The sequence below is a fragment of the Rhinoderma darwinii genome, chromosome 4, assembly GCF_050947455.1.
Source record: "Rhinoderma darwinii isolate aRhiDar2 chromosome 4, aRhiDar2.hap1, whole genome shotgun sequence".
Taxonomy (NCBI): domain Eukaryota; kingdom Metazoa; phylum Chordata; class Amphibia; order Anura; family Rhinodermatidae; genus Rhinoderma; species Rhinoderma darwinii.
Window position 1 is genome coordinate 103,454,235 of NC_134690.1, and position 18,709 is coordinate 103,472,943.

At 40.3% G+C, this 18,709-nt stretch overlaps 1 protein-coding gene and 1 long non-coding RNA gene across 2 annotated transcripts in view; one reads left to right on the top strand and one right to left on the bottom strand.

Annotated features, from left to right (window-relative positions):
- Positions 1–744, top strand: part of LOC142759354 (uncharacterized) — a 43,391-nt gene extending 42,647 nt beyond the window's left edge. Inside the window, exon 3 of the long non-coding RNA XR_012883126.1 lies at positions 423–744. This is a non-coding gene — a long non-coding RNA (uncharacterized LOC142759354). The remainder of the gene's footprint in view (positions 1–422) is intronic.
- LOC142759352 (transmembrane 4 L6 family member 4-like) lies at positions 570–14,880 on the bottom strand. Its single transcript, XM_075861438.1, has 5 exons — positions 14,613–14,880; positions 10,258–10,347; positions 7,903–8,051; positions 5,624–5,843; positions 570–1,948 (listed from the first exon to the last, which is right to left on the bottom strand). Exons 1-5 carry the CDS (start codon positions 14,784–14,786, stop codon positions 1,931–1,933), a joined length of 651 nt encoding a protein of 216 aa, XP_075717553.1. The 5' UTR covers positions 14,787–14,880; the 3' UTR covers positions 570–1,930.
- Between the last annotated feature and the right edge of the window lie 3,829 nt (positions 14,881–18,709).

Genomic DNA, 18,709 nt, shown 5'->3' on the forward strand with positions numbered 1-18,709 from the left:
AATGTGTGTGTGTGTGTGTGTGCGTGCGTGTGTGTGTGTGTGTGTGGCTGCACATCGTGTTCTAGTAAGAACATGATGCTGCTGTGTAAATGAATGGAGAGAAGTGTATGACGCTGATTGGTCACTGATTGGTCAGCGTCATACACTTCTCTCCACAGCGCCCACTTGGTCAAGAAAGTCATTAGCATAAAGATAAAATAGGTCATAACTCTGTCAAAAATGATCGTTTTTCTAAATAAAAAACACTGCTGTAATCTACATTACAGCGCCGATCACATCATGTACAAGATAGACCACTTATAATGTGGTGAAAGAGCCTCTTTAATTTCCAGTTACAATGAATTGCTACTGTATATAGTTTTACTTTTCTGTTTTTGTTTTCTGCTGTTCTTTAATATGGTTTATTTCTTAATTTCCTATAGAGATGCTATCATAGATAGTGTGACACATGTTCCATCTCGGTAATGGTAAGACAATGATGACCACTGAGAGGGACCCCTCCATAAGTAGTACATTTCCTCCAGAGCCATGACCCGGACCCAAACCAAACCAAAAATTCAATAGTTTATTTATTGTGCTTTAAAAAACATACAAGCATGTTTACTGATGTGTTTGTGATTAAAACAGCAAACAAGCATTATCAAGCATTGGTTCTTTGCGATTCCAAAGGTGGGAGGAGTGCGATCGATCATGAACATTGCTGCAGAACACAGCCTCATTGCAACTGTATTACTTATAAATAAATAGACAATAAAATTTCTACATGAAAACCAATTAATGGCAGATATATGGGCAAAAAGTCAAAATCAGTCAGTTCTACTGATATTTAAACCATGTCTATTGCCAGCGTTATCCATAGCAGACAATCAGATTCGAGATTTGAAAGCAATACTATAGGCAACACTTACACTTTTTGCCTGCACTTTCTTTTTTTAATTATCATACAGTGCCACTGTTATATGTATTACATTGCAATCTCTAAATTCTCTGCTAAAAAGGTAGATGGATCCCTGTATACTCTGCATTCAATATTGCAGTTGATACTAGATAACTGGTCTGCTATTATTGCATGTTTGCGTTTACTTTTCCCGATTGCATAATAATGAACCTCTCTACCTGTATAATATGGTTGATAAGTATTTGTTGTGCTGTGTGTGCATGTGGTCATACATTAACTGAAGACTTCTGTTAACAGACCTAACACAATTTGATCATCCTCATGTATGACGAAACTGGACATTTATCATCAATTAAGATCTATCTTTGGGCAACATTCACACATTTATTCATATTCATCAAGCACCGCTACTACTGTTTACCCACGCAAGATATTTTTGTAGGTGTAAGAAAAAGCGGATGTGCCTTTCTGTCCAGCAAAGTTGTGGTGCACTACCGGAGGTCCAACTTAGAGTGATTCAATAGTTATTCAGTTTTCCGGTGATAAAAAAAAAATTGCCCAAGGTATTCCCCAAAATAATAAAATTCTTAATATATATACCTTCAGAATTGCTGCCTCTGTTGGATTTCCCAGATGTATCTGTTTATATCAGTGACATGTTGACTAGTGACATCACAGCAGAGGGCCGCGACTGGCTGGCCCAATCACAAGACATCTATGGACGGCATGTCTCCATGCTGCATTTAAACAGAGACGCTTTGGGAGACCCAAATAGCGACAGCGGAGAACGGTGCATTCTGCATTCCAAAGGTAAGAATATTAAAAATGTTATAATTTGAACATATTGGTCAATATTTTTTTTGTTTATCCCCGAGAACCTTATTAATTGGTTTATAAAGTTTTACATTATTGTTTTACAAAAGAAGATGCAGTCAAAGTTTATCAAAATTCCTCATTCTCAGCCTTCCTCTTTGAGGTTCACATTTGTTTTGGACGGTTTGAATGAAGGTATATCAAATAAGTCATCTGGAGTTAAACAGGTCCATCATTCTGTGAACAAGAACAGACAATAGTTCATGTATTAAAATTGCAGGTAACGTAATTAGATTAAAAAAATTTTTTTTTTTACATATACAGCCTTGTTTTTTTCCACAGGGATGCACCAACCATGAGGCAAAGTGAACACTTCTCAGGCAACACCATTCTCTGACTGCAGAGGGATAGCCACCCACACCTCACAAAATAACTCAGGCAACGGCATTTGTGCAAAAATTGCAAATATAGTGCTGTTAGTTTTAGGCCTTATTTACACGAGCGTGCTAAACGTCTGTGTGACGGCCGTTGTAACAATGGCCGTCCCACAGACCTTTGTAATTCAATGTGGCCGTTCACATGGCCTTTGTTTCAATGGACCGTGTGAAGAGTCTGTGAGAAAAGAGGACATGTCCTATTTTTTCATGCTTCACGCATCCCTCCATAGACTCTAATCTATGTAGGATGCGTGATATCGCGTCCTGCAGCGCAGAGCACGGATGCACCTCGGACGTGAAAAACTGCAGTTTTTTACGTCTGAGATGCGCAACGCTTGTGTGAATCCGGCCTAACAGTGTAGAGAGGAACACTGTTCTGCTCCCCGTGGTTACTGTGGCAGGATAGGGGGTGGCTTTGGCCAGTCTACCTTCAGATTCATGGAGCCCATTCTGCCATAAGTTCTATGCAGTGGTGGTTGTTAGCTGGGGATTCTGATTTCCTTTCAGACAGCAGTTGAGAAAACAGTGATTGAAGTAGGTACTTATGGTCTCTGTGTTTGGTATTTAAAGCGGTTGCCCAAGATGAAATTATTTTTTATTATTGAAGTCATGTTCCAAATAAATTACCGTATTTTTCAAACTATATGATTCACCATTTCGCAGGATAAAAGCTTGCTAAGAAGTGCTCATCTTATGGGTTTGTTCACACATAACATATATGCAGCGGATTTTCCGTCCGTATTTGCAGACGGAAAATCTGCAGCGTATTACAGTAGCTGCAGAGTGGATGAGATTTGATTAAATCTCCTCCACATGCTGCAGGAAAACTTGACCTGCAGTGCAGATTTTAAGTCTGCTCTTCTGGCTGGTCTGTGCACAGACGGCCTCCTGGGATGACATTTCACCACATGTGACTGTTGCAGCCAATCACAGGCTGCAGCAGTCACATGTGATGAAACATCATCACAGGAGGCAGGTAGTACAGAGACCGGCCGGGAAAGCACAGACATTTTGTTATGGTGCAACAAGTATAATCTTTTTTTATATATATATTGCCTGTTTTCTGCCACGGTCAATCTGGCTGAATATCTGCACACCATTTGGTGCGGATATTCGGCTGGATTTCCCTGCGGGATAGTTTCCGACCCATGTGAACATAGCCTTGAAGTCTGAATGCCAATTAGAATTGAAGCCATATGTCACTGCTGATCACCATGAATACACATAGGACAGTAGATGGTGGAGCTCCTGTTCACCTTCCCATTGTCCCTTTGGACAGCATTAGGGTGTCACAAGAAGTGTGACAGTACACAAAAGAATGTTTGCCTGTAGATATTGTTCTTATGTATCACAATTCTCTATGGTTGAAGGCAAACAAAGCGATATTTTGCGCATCGCTTGCAGCAGCCTATAGCGGTCTTCTATATAGCAGCTGTAAACAGCACCAATGTATTGTTGCTGTGCAGTGCATAGGCATACGACTCGGTTATCTTGACTGGGTCCAAGTGACTGAACTAAGATAATGAATGTTGTCACAATCAAAGTGGAATAATTAAACATCCATTTTTACTAGGTTCAACCCATAAAAATTGTAACTCTAAAGCTGTGACTTATGGCTCCACTAGAAATATCTGCGAAAAATCCATTCCAGACATCTGAATGGGGGTGTTTCTGCAACATGTTATCAGGTGAATAAGCCCGTAAAGTATGAAAAATACAGTCATTTATTTGTATTCATATGACCACTTATAGCCAATACTAACAAGTATTTATTGTGGACAACCCCTTTAACTTTCTGCCACAGTGACCATAAAGATTTTCTCCAAGCACGGCTTTCTCAACTACTGTCTGCTAGGAAATCAGAAACCAAGAGTCCCATGTGCTGCCCCACCAACCACTGTCACCTTGTCACTCAAAGAATGCGCCATTAGTAATATAAATATGTACAGCGTAAAATATTTTTTTTCACGTTTTCTACCCTTTGAACAGTTAAAAAAATAAGGTAACTGTCTAATTTGTAAACGGAAAACAATGCAATTGCTGCTCAGATAGATCTATTGAATAAAGTGGCCATGTTACGTGGCTGATGAACGTTGCTGTACTCCATGCAATATACAGGTGGAGGGGGCAATGTATGGGCTCTATTCTTTACATGCAGTAAGTGAGAAGGCCTGGATTTATCATAAGGACAGCACAAAGTTTAATACAAATAAATTAATAAATTACAACGTTAGTTTGTTTGTTTGTAGTGAAGTTCATGACCATTTTCCTTCAACAGACTGTAAAATAAACACTCCACAATCTAAGCCGCAAGGCAGTTCAGATCTAGCAGAGTAAATAAAGACCGCACTATAGTTTTTAAAAGTTGTGTAAACGTTTTAGGGCATTCTTTTATTTTTTTATTAAATGTATGCCGAATCTATCAGTGTGCTGGACTGACGGCTCCCCTGAGACCGGCTACAGTGTGCCCCTGACAGCTTATCAAACCATAATACCAATCACATCTAAGTTGTTCAAGTTAGTGTTAGGCTGGGTTCACACAACCTATTTTCAGGCGTAACCGAGGCGTATTATGCCTCGTTTTACGCCTGAAAATAGGGCTACAATACGTCGGCAAACATCTGCCCATTAATTTGAATGGGTTTGCCGACGTACTGTGCAGACGACCTGTAATTTACGCGTCGTCGTTTGACAGCTGTCAAACGACGACACATAAATTGACTGCCTCGGCAAAGAAGTGCAGGGCACTTCTTTGCCACGTAATTTGAGCCGTTCTTCATTGAACTCAATGAAGAGCAGCTCAAGATATACGAGCGTCACAGACGCCTCGTATATTACGAGGAGGAGCATTTACGGCTGAAACGACGCAGCTGTTTTCTTCTGAAAACAGGCTGTCATTTCAGCCGTAAATGACAGCTAGCGTGTGAACATACCCTCAAGGTTTGATAAGCTGTCAGAGGCACGAAGTAGCTACTGTCAGACGAGCCGTCTGTGCAACACACTGACGAATTTGGCTGAAAGAGGCGGGATGTAGCTTCTATGTAAAGTGGATACATAGAAGCTGCATCTGTACAAGTAAGTAATATTTTTAATAAAAATATATTAGAATCAATGTTTTTCCTATTAATACATACATTTAATAACAAAAAAAATGCCCTCAAATATTTACATAGCCTTTAACTACAGCCCACGACTCCTCATATGATGGCTGTGCTGGTTGGAAAACTGACAGCTGCATGTGAGTCATGTGTGCGTAGTGTGTGCTTGTCATTTCCCTACCACATTTAAACATAAAGTGAACATTTTCATAGCTAGAATAGATGGCACATGCAGGCTAAGGGATGTTTGAAAACATCAAGGTACCATATTTCAGGACCATGAAAGAAAAACCACCTTATTACATTCACTTATACGCATTTATTTCATGGAGAAGTATTTTATGACTGTGAAAATCATTATATTTGTATGAACATACCCCACAGCATCCACAGCACTTGCAATCCCCGCAGATTGTTCCAATCAGACCATTGATAGCTTGAATTGCACAGAGAACACCTTGTATTCCACTTAGTATCAGGAGAATGCAGAAGAGGGTCAAATTCCAAGTGATAATAGTTTTGGTGTCAAAGTCACTTTTTCCATCGATGATGTATATTGTGCATTTGTTCCGTAATGAATCGTCTCCTAAATAATCTCTAAAAATGAAAAATTAAGAAAATAAATTTATATTTATAATACTGTAGTATATGTGTATATATATATATATATATATATATATATATATATATATATATATATATATATATATATATACACAGTATATATATAAATATATATATATATATATATATATATATATATATTTGCACACACATGTATGTATAAATGATGCATTTCAGTTGAGACCTCTTTAATAAATATTTAATTCTATGTAACACATCTTAAAGGGCTTAATGGGAGAAACATTTTTTTTTTTTACAAATTTCATAACTAATTAGTGTATTACATATGAGATTGTCTAACACCTTAGACCTAAAACAGACCTTCTCTTTAAACGTATAATCTGGTTTCAGCAAACGAAGGTTATTTATTGTATAATGAAAAGTTATACAATTCTCCAATATAACTTTCTATTTAAATTTCTCTGTTTTCAAAATCTCTGCTTGCAGTCATTCAATAGGAACCTTCATTGTTTTGTCTTCTATCGAGCTGTGCACCTGTGTGTCCATGGCCAGGACAGAATTGTATCCCCTGGAAGTAAACAATGGAGCTTTCTATTGAAGACTGCAAAAAGAAATCTTGAAAACCGTGAGAAATTAACGCAAAAAGTACATTGAAAAATTGTATAACTTTTTATTATGCAAAGAATAACCTTTATTTGCTTAAACCGGAATATCCCTTTGAAAATCGGTGGGGGTCTGCCGATCAACTGTTTAAAGGGGCCGCAGCACTCTGGCTAACGCTGCACCCATGTAATTATTTCCAAAGCTCCGTACTTTAGTAGCGGTTGTGCCGGGTATTACAGCTCAGTTCCTTTCATGTGAATGTTACAAAGCTGTAGTGAGCTGCATAGAAGCTACTAAAAGTAAGGCTATGTTCACACGGAGTATTTTGGGGGAGGAATATCTGCCTCAAAATTCAGTATGGAACTTTGAGGCAGATATTCCTCTCCCTGCACGCCGATTTTCGCGGCGATTATCGCGCCGTTTTTCGCCCGCGGCCATTGAGCGCCGCGGGCATAAAACAGCGAGAGGTACGCTTTCTCTGCCTCCCATTGAAGTCAATGGGAGGTCAGAGGCGGAAGCGCCCGAAAATAGGGCATGTCGCTTCTTTTTCCCGCGAGGCAGTTTTACTGCTCACGGGAAAAAGACGCCGACGCCTCCCATTGAAATCAATGGGAGGCGTTCTCGGGCCGTTTCTGCCGAGTTTTGCGACGCGGTTTCCGCGTCAAAAAACTCGGCAAAATACCCCGTGTGAACATAGCCTAAGGCGGTGTGCCTGATAAACAATAAGGCGCCACGGCCCCTTAAAACAGCTGATCGGTGGAGGTGCTGAGCGTTGGACGCCCACAGATTTAATTTTGATGGCCTATTCTAAGGAAAGGCCATCAATTTGAAAGAACTGGACAACCCCTTTAAAGGGGTATTCCCACAATCTAAAGTAATGCTGATTGTTCTGTATAACTAAAATTAATAATATGCCCAAATAAATTCCATAAACCAAATTGCATCTTGTAGCGCACTTATCCCCCCCCCCCTTCAAAGTACCCTAGTGTCAGTGTTTATTGATTGCTGGTAACTACTGGTTATATCTTCCAGTAGTTTTCTTGCGGCTGTGCGAGCCTGCGCAGTGAGATCTGCTATTCTCTATTCTCTCACTGTGCAGAAACATGGCGCATGCGCCATTTTGCTGGTGACAGTGCATAGCGTTACGCAGGTACTTTGGTTTCCTACAAAACGTTAGATTCTAGGACAGCCCCTTTTAGTACAGTACCTGCTTGGTTGTGTGCTTATATAGGGAATTGTCAGGTAGACACATAAAATAAAACAAGATGGTCAGAAGGAATATGGCAGTGATTGCGTAACCTCTGCCACAGGTTTATAAAATCAAAAATATGTTGAAAATGAAATTTTATATCACTATTTCTGTTTTAAAAATATGTACATACATAAATAACATGAATAGCCTAAATCAAACATTATTATAATTTATTTATTTTTAGAATCATTTTAATATAACCATACACATACATACCCACTACTGAAAGGATAGTCCCAAACATGCCCGTCAGGGCCTTGTCCCAGATAACATAATGGCCCCTTATTTATAGCAACTGCAGAAATAATGAAATTGTAAGCAGCTCCAACAAATCCAATGGCAGCAAAAAGAATAGAAGAAAACATCTGCAACAAAAAGCCACAACAGAAACGTATTTTTTATTATTACTTTTTTATTTAATTATACTGTAATAAAATGATTGGCACATAGAGGTAGAATCAAGACAGGGAATGTATTGAACTGCAACCCGTTCTTATTCAGGACTATGGGCATGACTTGCTCAAGGTACATGCATGTCATTAGACAATAGAGTCACAGTGGGTCCCCTATTTGCCCTACTGACAATTGTAGAGCAGTTTTACCCAGATCTCCATGAATACCCACCCCCAAATTCCAGTGGGCTCTGGCATCGTCCCAGGTTTGACTGTACCCATGGGGCACCAAGTGTGCAACCTGCCTAATTTACTACTTTGATGTAAATAGCTTTGGAATCGGTCCTTTTCATATTGTGCTTGTATGAATGGGTTACATCTGGATAATAATGCAGTTCAGCTAGTCTTATTCAAAGTCTGTCATATTAAAATATGGCTAGATAACGCGGACTCGCTGATGTAACTCCCACATTGGACCACTGGATAACTATGGTAGACCAATTGTACTAATTTGTAGAAATATCACACTAGGAGTTGCGTACAGGAAGCATCTTTTTACAGATGTGGCAGCCATAGAGTAAATATACACACTTTATTAGAGATAAAGTTGTTAGTATTTTTACCGACTGCAACATGGACACCTGAGGTTTAACGGTTCTCACCTAAAATGGTTTTGTCCATTGGCAACCGGGTTTAAGTCATTGACTATGTGGATTCTATATGACCAAGCTGTACATTAATCTTCTCTATCACTAACATTTCTTATTGCAATATTTTGAACCACTATAATTTAGTCTTACCATCTCAATAACTAATGCAGCATGTGAACTTCTGAAAATTGCGATTTCTCTGGCTTTTCGTCCTCGTGTGTATCAAGGTTACATTCTTTCTATACTTATGTATGTTTGTTAGCATTTTTCGCTTTTTTGTTTGTAATTGAAAAACATAAATGTTAAAAATGTGGCTAGATTCTAAGTACGGACAGGGAGATTTGCATATATAAAGTGTTATCTATCAGTAGAAAGACATATTAGGGGATATTTATCAAAACTAGTGCAAAGGAAAAATTGTGAATTTGCTTATATCAACTTGTCACATTGCATAAAAAATCCCCTAGAAAATAAGAACTACAACAGATCTGTCATCCTGTTATTAATAATCCGCATATTCATGATAATAAAGTGATAGCTTTTAATTTTACTGTAGGTTGTAAAAGGAGTTGCTTTTTTTTTTTTTTACCAGTATGGAGTCCCGCCGGTATGACCACTAAATATCAACACGTGTGAAAAATGTGATGTCAATTTATTTTTACATGGTGTAACCTGGCTGGTTCAATGGCAGCAGGATTGCTATGTCGTGTTTTTTTTTTACTAGTAGGATGTGAGCCTACTGCTCCACAGCCAACAAAATAAAACCAGCCTTTACTCATAAGCAGTTTTCCAATGTGACTTTATTGGTTGTACTAAACCTCCTTTCCAAGTACAGAGCCTTGTCAGACATACCTTTTTTAACATCCACTAATCCCGCTGTAGGCAATTAGCCATAAGAATTCCAGAATCCTAAGTGAACAGGGACAACTCTGCCTACTCTACTTTTACATAAAAATCCAAAGCAAGGAAAGAGTCTACAAAATATAAAATCCTGTCAATTTTTAAAAACAATGGGGGAGATTTATCCATACTGGCGCACTATACAAACAGTGCGCCAGTTTCTCTCTTTCATGCATTGTGAGCGGGATATAAACAGTGGAATAAAACACCAGATTAGGCCTTGTGTTGTTTTCCATAATTTTTCTAATTAGAAAAGTGGCAGAAAATATTGATAAAGAGTCACACTCCATTAGTATGTGTCTGTAAAAGTGGCACCTATGCTTCATAAATATGGGGCTCGTCTCTAATGCCATATTTTTCCTGAAGAGTAAAAACATTGATATATCTGTTCCAATCTTTTTTTTACATCATTCTGGGACAAATATCTACTTTCTCCCTATTTGTAGCATCCACACTGGATAAATGTGACAAGGTAAGAAATAAGTGCCAAAAATCTTTTAAAACTAGTCTTTTACCATTTTTTTTCTTTACATTTCTCTCTGATAGTGTGATGTTGCTTTGAATTTCCAAAATTCGATACTTTGAACAGAGATAGATCTAGAATGCCTTCATTTGACATAAATACTTACAGCAAATCTCTTTCCACAACTTTCATTGCCGCAGCATCCACAGCAGTCATTTTTCTTCATACCCAAAAACACTAGAGCTGGAAAAATCATCTACATAAATAGAAGGAAAAAAAATAAGTACTACATTATTGTCCAGTCTGACTTACCGAGCATCTTAGGTCTATGCATGGAGCTTGTATACGGAAACACATGGAGTCCCTGTGACTGCATCCTATGTAACCATAGGCACTCCATGTGCCACCATTTGCTGCTTCCATATGGTGGTGCGTTGTAGAGATATTCCCCTCTAGATGCGATGCTTCTAAGGTAGAATATCTCTGTAATACAGTATTTAATGGAACATAGCACAATTTATTTTCTGTCTGACTCGTACGGAATCCAACAGAAAAATCTTGTAATGCATCTGTGTGAAATTGGAGGCATACTGAAGTACTTCTATGGGTGCTGTATATGCTGCAAACATACATTATCACAAGAGCTAAACACTCAAGGGGCATGTGATTGCAGAGAACGTGGTGCCAGGAGTTTCCTATTTGCTTTGGTGACTTTAATGTAAGAAAGAATGCTTGTTATATCTTGCTTACATAGGGCACATTGATTTCCTATGGCAATCTTGTGACATTCCTTTTTCTGTACAAGTACAGATACGATTTGCTATAGCAGAATGTGTGGAGTATAATTATATAAACATTGGTAAAGGGGTATTCCCAACTTGGAATGTTTTAGGATAGTGTTAGGATATGCCTCAGCATTCTGACCACTGGAGGTCTGACCTCTGCGACCAACGGAGATTTAGAGGAATCTAAATCTAGACGTGCTACTGGCCACCCTACATGCAGGGTAACTGCAATACAGCCCCATTCAAGGGAAATCAGTGAAAGAGCGACAGCATTTAACTAGCGCTACGCCTCTTCCTTCTAAGGATTGAAGGGATGTGAGAAGTCAGACCCCCACCAATCAGTAGCGATATACCAACACTTACTTTAGTGGGGAAAGCTTATTCATATTATAATGAAAAGTTATATAACTTTCTAGATTATAATATATATAACAATGTTTTGAAGCTGCAATAAGGGTGTGTTCACATTAGCGTCACCCTTCCGTTCAGGATTCCATTAGACCTTTCCGTCGGAGGAACCCATGAACGGAAAGGCAAACAGAAACCATAGCTTCCATTTGCATTACCATTGGTTTCAATGGTAATGCTTCTGTTGCAAATGGTTTCTGTTTGTTTCCATTCCGTAAGGTTTCCATTTTTTAGCGGAAACAATAGCATAGTTGACTGCGCTATTGTTTCCACGAAAAACCGAAACCTTATGGAACGGAGACAAACAGAAACCATTTGCAATGGAAGCATTACCATTGAAACCAATGGTAATGCAAACAGAAGTTATGGTCATAGGCTTCAATGGGGAAAAACAGCAACAATGAAAATCTCATGCAAAAACATGATTGGGCTATTGGTAGTAGAACTTTGCCCTTTAGGTTACATGCACACAGAATTTGATGTGGAAAATCTGCTTCAAAACCACAGATAACATAAACACAGGTGATCACACCATAGACGTCAATGGGGAAAACAGCAGCAATGGAAAATTTAAAAACCATGATTGGGTTACAAATCCACAGGTAAATCTGCGCAGGTAAAATCCGCACTTAATATTGCGTTTTGTTTTTTTTGCATTACCATTGGTTTCAATTGCGATTTTAGTAAGATTACTACTTCCGGTCGCGGCTTCCGGACTTGTGCACTTGGAGCGGAGGTAGCAGACGGAGTGGACGGACAGGAGGGAGCGGCGGCGGCAGGATCAGGTAAGTTAGGTCTGTGTATGTACGTGTTTTACTGTGTGTTTACTACTGTATGTTAACCTACTACACTGTGTGTTAGCTCAAAAAATGGCGACACACAGTGTAGGAGGTTTGACCGTTCAAACCCCTAGTTTCTCCCGGCACTAGCCAGGATAAAGGAGGGGGGATTCTGAGAGCTCACTAGAGCAAGTGAGTTTTCTCAAATTTTGCAGCATAAAGCAATGTGGTTGCTTTACCACATGCAATGCTGAAATTTTGGGAATTGCTCCATCTAGTGACCAGTGCTGGGAAATGTTATAAATTAGAATCTAATTTATAATATTTCCTGACTCGTGAAAAAATTAAAAAAATGTAGAACAATGTTTAATCACCTATACACTAACTGTTTAACTAAAAAAAAAAAATTGGACAATTTTGGAAATTGGAAATGGAAATGCTTTCACATGCCGCTGTACAATGACTTAATTATAGGAAGATATCCTAGAGTCTATAAAAACTTAAAAAAGAGTTCATTTGTATAAAGCACTTAACAAGAGATGTCATTTCACCTCCAGCACTGCTTTTCTAGTTTTTTGTTAGAGGGTCCTTTGCACCGCCTCAGGACGAGGGTCCTAGAAAACAAATCCCTGCCATTTAACAGCCTAGAGCTGAACATATGGAGAATGTACTGTTTTCTGATGACAGAAAAATAGTCTTTGCTACACACACTTCTCATGCTCCCTGCCATACTGCTGTATAACATAAGACTGGGACATATTGACCCCAATGTGCATTGCACTTATCTCCGCGTGATCAGAGACCGTCAATTTGAGGGAAGAGAAAGCATTAAATGGCTCAAAGGTGTAGAAAGTTTTGTCCACCCCATTCCAAGCATCTTTGACTATACACCATTCCCTGCATTTAAAGTGACGCTTTCTTCCGGGGAACCCCTAGTTGGAGTACACTGGTTTATACGTTCACTGGATTTATTGTTGTGTTCCAATAATAATATGTTTAAACCTGAAATAAATATATACCATTGCTTTGCAAAAACTTTTTTTTCCTCTAGTTGCAAAGTAACAAACAGCACATTGCTCAAAGACTAGATTGTATATTCTATGGATACTTTAGCAAATCTATACTAGTTATCGTTACAAAGGGCCCTTTTATAACATTACCTTTAGGTTAAACTGATCACCCATACCTGTACTGCCCCTTCCAAAACCCCCTTACCTGCCCACCTTACCTACAATTAAACCCTCCCCTATTATTCCTTCTCCCACTCTCTGCAGACATTCCGACGCCAACAGTCATGTGGCTTGCGCCATCTTCTCTACACCCAGTCTTCACACCATTTTGCTAACTGCTACAAAACCCTTGTACCAAGGGCCACATTGCCCCCCTCTCATATTGCAGCCCTTCCCTTATATATTCAAAGTGGGCCTAAACTCGAGCTTCACTTCATACTTTGTCTTATAAGATTTTGCATGTTGGTGACATTAATTCTGAATAAACCTAAATTGTATACAGTAATGCTTATAATAGAAATAATAAGGAAATAAACTATACATTTAAAGTGTACCTAACCTTTCAGGTGACTTTCAAAATAGGCTGTCATATGTGTGTACATGAGGAACACCACTATTGCTGGCCATTATGTGACATTTATAAGAATTTTTTTTAGCAGTTTTCCCCTCTGCAGGCTCTATTTCTAACCCTCAGTTTTCTCTGAGGGAGCTACTCTGGAGCCCAACGGCTATCATGTCTTCTATACACTGCACAGATATAGAAGAGAACATCCTGCTCCCCAATCTATGTCTATTATGTGCATATATATATATATATATATATATATATATATATATATAGTTACATAGTTAGCGCGGTTGAAGAAAGACATACACATGTCCATCAAGTTCAACCAAGGGAATATATATATACACTGCAACAGCATGGAGATTATACATCAGTAATGAGAAGTGTAGCTGAGAATCCAGCACTGGGGTAATAACTAACACTGCATCTGTCTCATTTTGCCCACATTTCCCCTCACCACTCTCCATAGGCAGCTGTAACCTGATCCATGAGTAAACTGATGATCCATCTTGTTTTAAGGAGATGGATTTACCAGTGAATTCAGGGTAAGTGAACAGTTAGGAGGGGAGGGGGAGGAGCCTGATAAGTGGAGCCATTTTTCTCTAATAAGATATATTACAAAGTTTCTTATAATCGATTGTACTATTGATTTATGCAAAGTTTGGGAAAAAAAATTAGTGACTATTTAATCTATAAATCTAGTTACTAATGTTTCTCATTCAATTCATAGTTTGTTGATCTCCAACACTTCTATTGTCCTCTGTTAGCTAAGCAATCTGGATATAGAAGTTTTAAAGTTTACCCTGAATGGGAAAAATCCTGCAGGATGTAAGAGAAGACTCTTACACTGAAATCCCCAGCAGACAAAATATTTAACACTTTCCGTTCCAGATTGATCAGATGATCACAACTATCATAGGTTCATAAAATGACTTTTATAATTCACATATACTAACAGATTGTGCACTCACCAGAACGCCAGAACCCATGAGCCCCCCAAGGTAAAATACTTCTTTTGAGATATGGTCACTGCTCTCTGCAACTTTTCCAGCTGGGAAAAAAAGCAAAATATTGGCCAGTACAGACAGAATTGCAAGGGGGATTAGGGCAATGCCCAAGCACTTTGCACAGCCCCCTGAACACATCTTGGAAGATACAAGTTGGTTACTAGGTGTTATCAACTGGGACACCGTTGACTGTAGGAATCCAGTGTAATCCTTTTGAGGTACTGCTACTGCCTGCGGTTTTATGGTGACCAGACAATTTATATGTCACACATCCAATGAATAAAAATCTATGACATATTGTTCAGGGTAATAATTTGTCATAACAACGGATAACCCTGTTAATATTCTACTCAAACAGACAAGATACTGGCGAAGGATTTCCTTATCCATAAGATACATGTGATAATATTAACTCCAGAGCTCTACTGCAGCACTGGTGATGCTTCCACAAAGACATAATGTTGTTTTTGTTTCACAGAAAACGGACAAAAAGTCCAATTTGGAAAAACGCTTTAATGTATTCAAAAACAAAAACAATTTACCAAAACTTTCATAGTCAACATCTGCTTTTTAGACAATTGATGCAGGAAAATATTACCTCATGACCTGACACCGATCAAACAATTTTGAAGTTTAGAAACTGAAAATTATGGAACACAAAGCAGATTTGGATTAAAATGTGGGACTATTCCACAAGGTGCTAGATAAAGTTTGCCAGTATATTGAATTGATTTTTTATTGTATTTCCATACCTCTTTTATGTTACGAAATAATACTTTAATAATTTTTAAAGCTGGCTACTGAGACTTTGTTCAATTTTGAATGCAATGAAATTAGCATGAATTCAACACATATGTGTGAACTTCGTCCAACAGATTGAAGTAAAATGGTTGGACATGGTGCATATGTGTGTAGTCAACTAGCCATTAAAAAATGGAAAAAATCGGAACTGGTTATTTAATCATATATAATCACAATATTGGACTAGACGGCAGGGAATCTATTAACGGATCCACTGCAAGCAGAGCAGACCTATTCCAATTGATAGTGAGACATGAGTACTCACCAAACAGATTGATGACACGGACAGCCTGAGACAGAGATTCCCCCGCATCCCCCAAAAACAAAAGAAGATTATCAGCATACAAGGCCATTTTCTCCTCAAACCTTCCATATTTAAACCCCACCATTTTCTGAAGTCATCCTAAGTTTAATTGCCAAAGGTTCTATGGCCAGAGCGAAGAGTAAAGGGGACAAAGGACACTCCTGCCTCGTGCCTCTTTCCAGAACAAACACGTCAGAAACCAAATTATTCACCCGAAACCGTGCTCGGGGCGCAGTATACATCATCTTTATCTAAGAAATAAATCGGGGCCCAAATCCCATTCTCTCTAGGACGGCCCACAAATAACTTCATTCCACACTATCAAACGCCTTAGCAGCGTCCAGGGACAACAACACTCTACCCCCAGGATTATCTGGGGCCGCCTGGAGATTCAGGAACAAGCGTCTAATATTAATAGCACTAAATTTAGACGGCAAAAAACCTACTAGATCATCGTCTACCAGGGAAGTAACAACCCCCCCCCCCCCCAACCGAAGTGCCAGGACTTTAGCTAGAAGTTTTATATCCGTGGGAAGTAAGGAAATTGGACGGTAAGAATCCGTGCACCCTGGGTCTTTATCCGGTTTCAAAAGAACAACAATGATCGCCTCCATCATAGAAGCAGGCAGTCTCCCCCTCTCCTCTGCCTCCTGAAACACTGACAACATATGTGGTAATAACAAATCACTATACTGTTTGTACATTTCAACGGGAAACCCATTCCTCCCAGGGGCCTTGTCATTAGACATGTGACTTAATGCCATCGTTAGCTCCTCAAGCGTGATCGGCGCTTCCAACAAATAACACTGTTCCGCCGATAAAGACGGCAAAGAAATACCATCTAGGTAAGCAGCCAGACCCTCGGCTGTGGCCCCAACTCGAGAAGTATACAGAGATCTATAATAGTCACAAAATTGAGTCAGTATACCCTCCGAATCCGTGACAAGAGAACCTTGCCCATTCCGAACACCTGACACAAAGTGTGCACCCTGTTGCGCTCTAGCCACAGTAGCCAAGAGATGACCAGTACGCTCCCCCTCCTCAAAATATCTCTGTCTCATAAACATGCGCTTATTTTCCGCTCGCTGTCTATCATGAGCTGTAAGTGCTTCCTGCGCTTCCTTCCAATGTTTCAAATTGTCCTGGGTAGGGTCTACCACATACCTCCACTGTCTAGATCGTTTCAGTTCCCCTAACTCCCTATTCTTCCGCTTAACCCTAGATATCTCTTGAATGCATATACCTCTAAGGAAGGCCTTCATAGCATCCCAAACAACGATCAAAGAGGTGGATGCCACATTCTGTTGAAAGTAATTCCTCCAATCTAACCAATACCTCCCCACCCATCCACTTTAACCAAAATGGATTAAGCTTCCAGCCCGGACGCCTATTACAAGCCACCCTCTAAAAGCCCAATATTACCAAAACAGGAGTATGATCAGATAGAGAACGTGGTAGGTATCGTACATCTTCAACATATCATAACAATCGAGTATTTCCCAAACATAAATCAATACGAGACATGGAATTATGAGAAGCAGAATAACATGAATAGCGCCTCACATTTGGCTCCCGGAGCCTCCAAAGGTCTTGCAGGTCCAACTCCCTCAGAAAATGACTAAATCTGGTAAGACCTGGAGAAAGAGTCGTAGCAGCCACTGGAAATTTATCTAATGTTGGGTCAAGATAATTATTAAAATCACCCATTACGACCAGTGGAGCCTCCGGATCATGAACCAAAAATTCCAGAGCTAACCGAAGCACTGTACTAGAAAATGGAGGCGGAACATAAATTGCAATGACAATACAGATAATACCATACAGTTTACAATATAAGCAGACATATCGTCCCTCTTTGTCAATATCCGACTTAAAACATTCAAATGGCAAATTTCTATGAACCAAAATACTAACCCCCCTAGAGTAAGAGGAGAACTTGGAATGAAACGCATGTGCAATCCATGCCCATTTAAGTAAGTGCACAGAATCAGGTAATAAATGCGTTTCCTGCAAGCACACCAAAGCAGGTAAATGATCCCGCAAGGCATTAAAGATGTCATAACGTTTGGTAGCATCATCCAAACCCCGAAAATTCCACATCCGAAGATTAACCTTCCGCGCCATAAAGACATATCAAGAATAACCAATGTAGTATCCTGTTACCACAAAACGAAACAGAGAAAAGCTCTCTCAGCAGTGCATAATACTCTTTGACAACCCCATCATCCCACCCCCACCCCTGAACATACCCAACACGACACACAAAAAACATAGAACAGAAGAGGCTGGACGCAGACTGCAGGGCTTAAGGGGAAGCCTCCATGACCTCACTGGTAGGGAAAGGGTTAATAGGTAGGGGAGAGTTGGAGGGAGAGTTAGGAGGAGGTGGAGGAGGGACAAGGAGGAGTCAGGGGGCCGTTGCTGAGCTTCCCGCTGTTTGCGGCATTGAGCCGGAAGCAGCGGGAGGAGTAACACAGGGAGAGACAAGCCCCCCGTTGCACGCGCTCGCTCAGTATGGCAGAGGCAGGGTTGTTAGAGCAGCTGCGTGCTGCTGCTGTGCACCACGGTCCCGGATGGCTGGAGGAGACCGTGGCTGCATTAGCAAGGATCCCGGACGCCGTGTTGCCACGTCAGGCACGGCGTTCGGGGTCTGTTGCAGGAGACAGGCTCCCCTCCCCCGGCCCCCTTCCTAGCATGGCGGCGGGGGGGGAGTCGGCAACAACTGCTCCTGTCCGGAGCAGGCAGAGAGAGTTGCCGGGGGTGAGGGCGATGCAGGCCGGGTCGACTCGTCCCTCCCGGCGGTCTCGACCTCCAGAGCGCCTCAGTCCTGAGGCAGTCCCGCGGACACGGCGTCGCAGAGGGAGCCCGATCTCGGACGCTGCAGGCCAGGTAGCTGGGGGGACCGCCCCTTCCCAGGCCCTGCGTCCTGGCAGGAATCCCAAGCCGCGACGGGGTC

Excerpts from the sequence above, each read along its gene's own strand:
- LOC142759352 (XM_075861438.1), bottom strand. The coding sequence starts at position 14,786 with ATGTGTTCAGGGGGCTGTGCAAAGTGCTTGGGCATTGCCCTAATCCCC. Across the intron at positions 10,348-14,612 it reads TCATGGGTTCTGGCGTTCTG|ATGATTTTTCCAGCTCTAGT; the intron begins GTGAGTGCACAA and ends CTATTTATGTAG. Across the intron at positions 5,844-7,902 it reads GACTATCCTTTCAGTAGTGG|AGATTATTTAGGAGACGATT; the intron begins GTATGTATGTGT and ends TTTCATTTTTAG.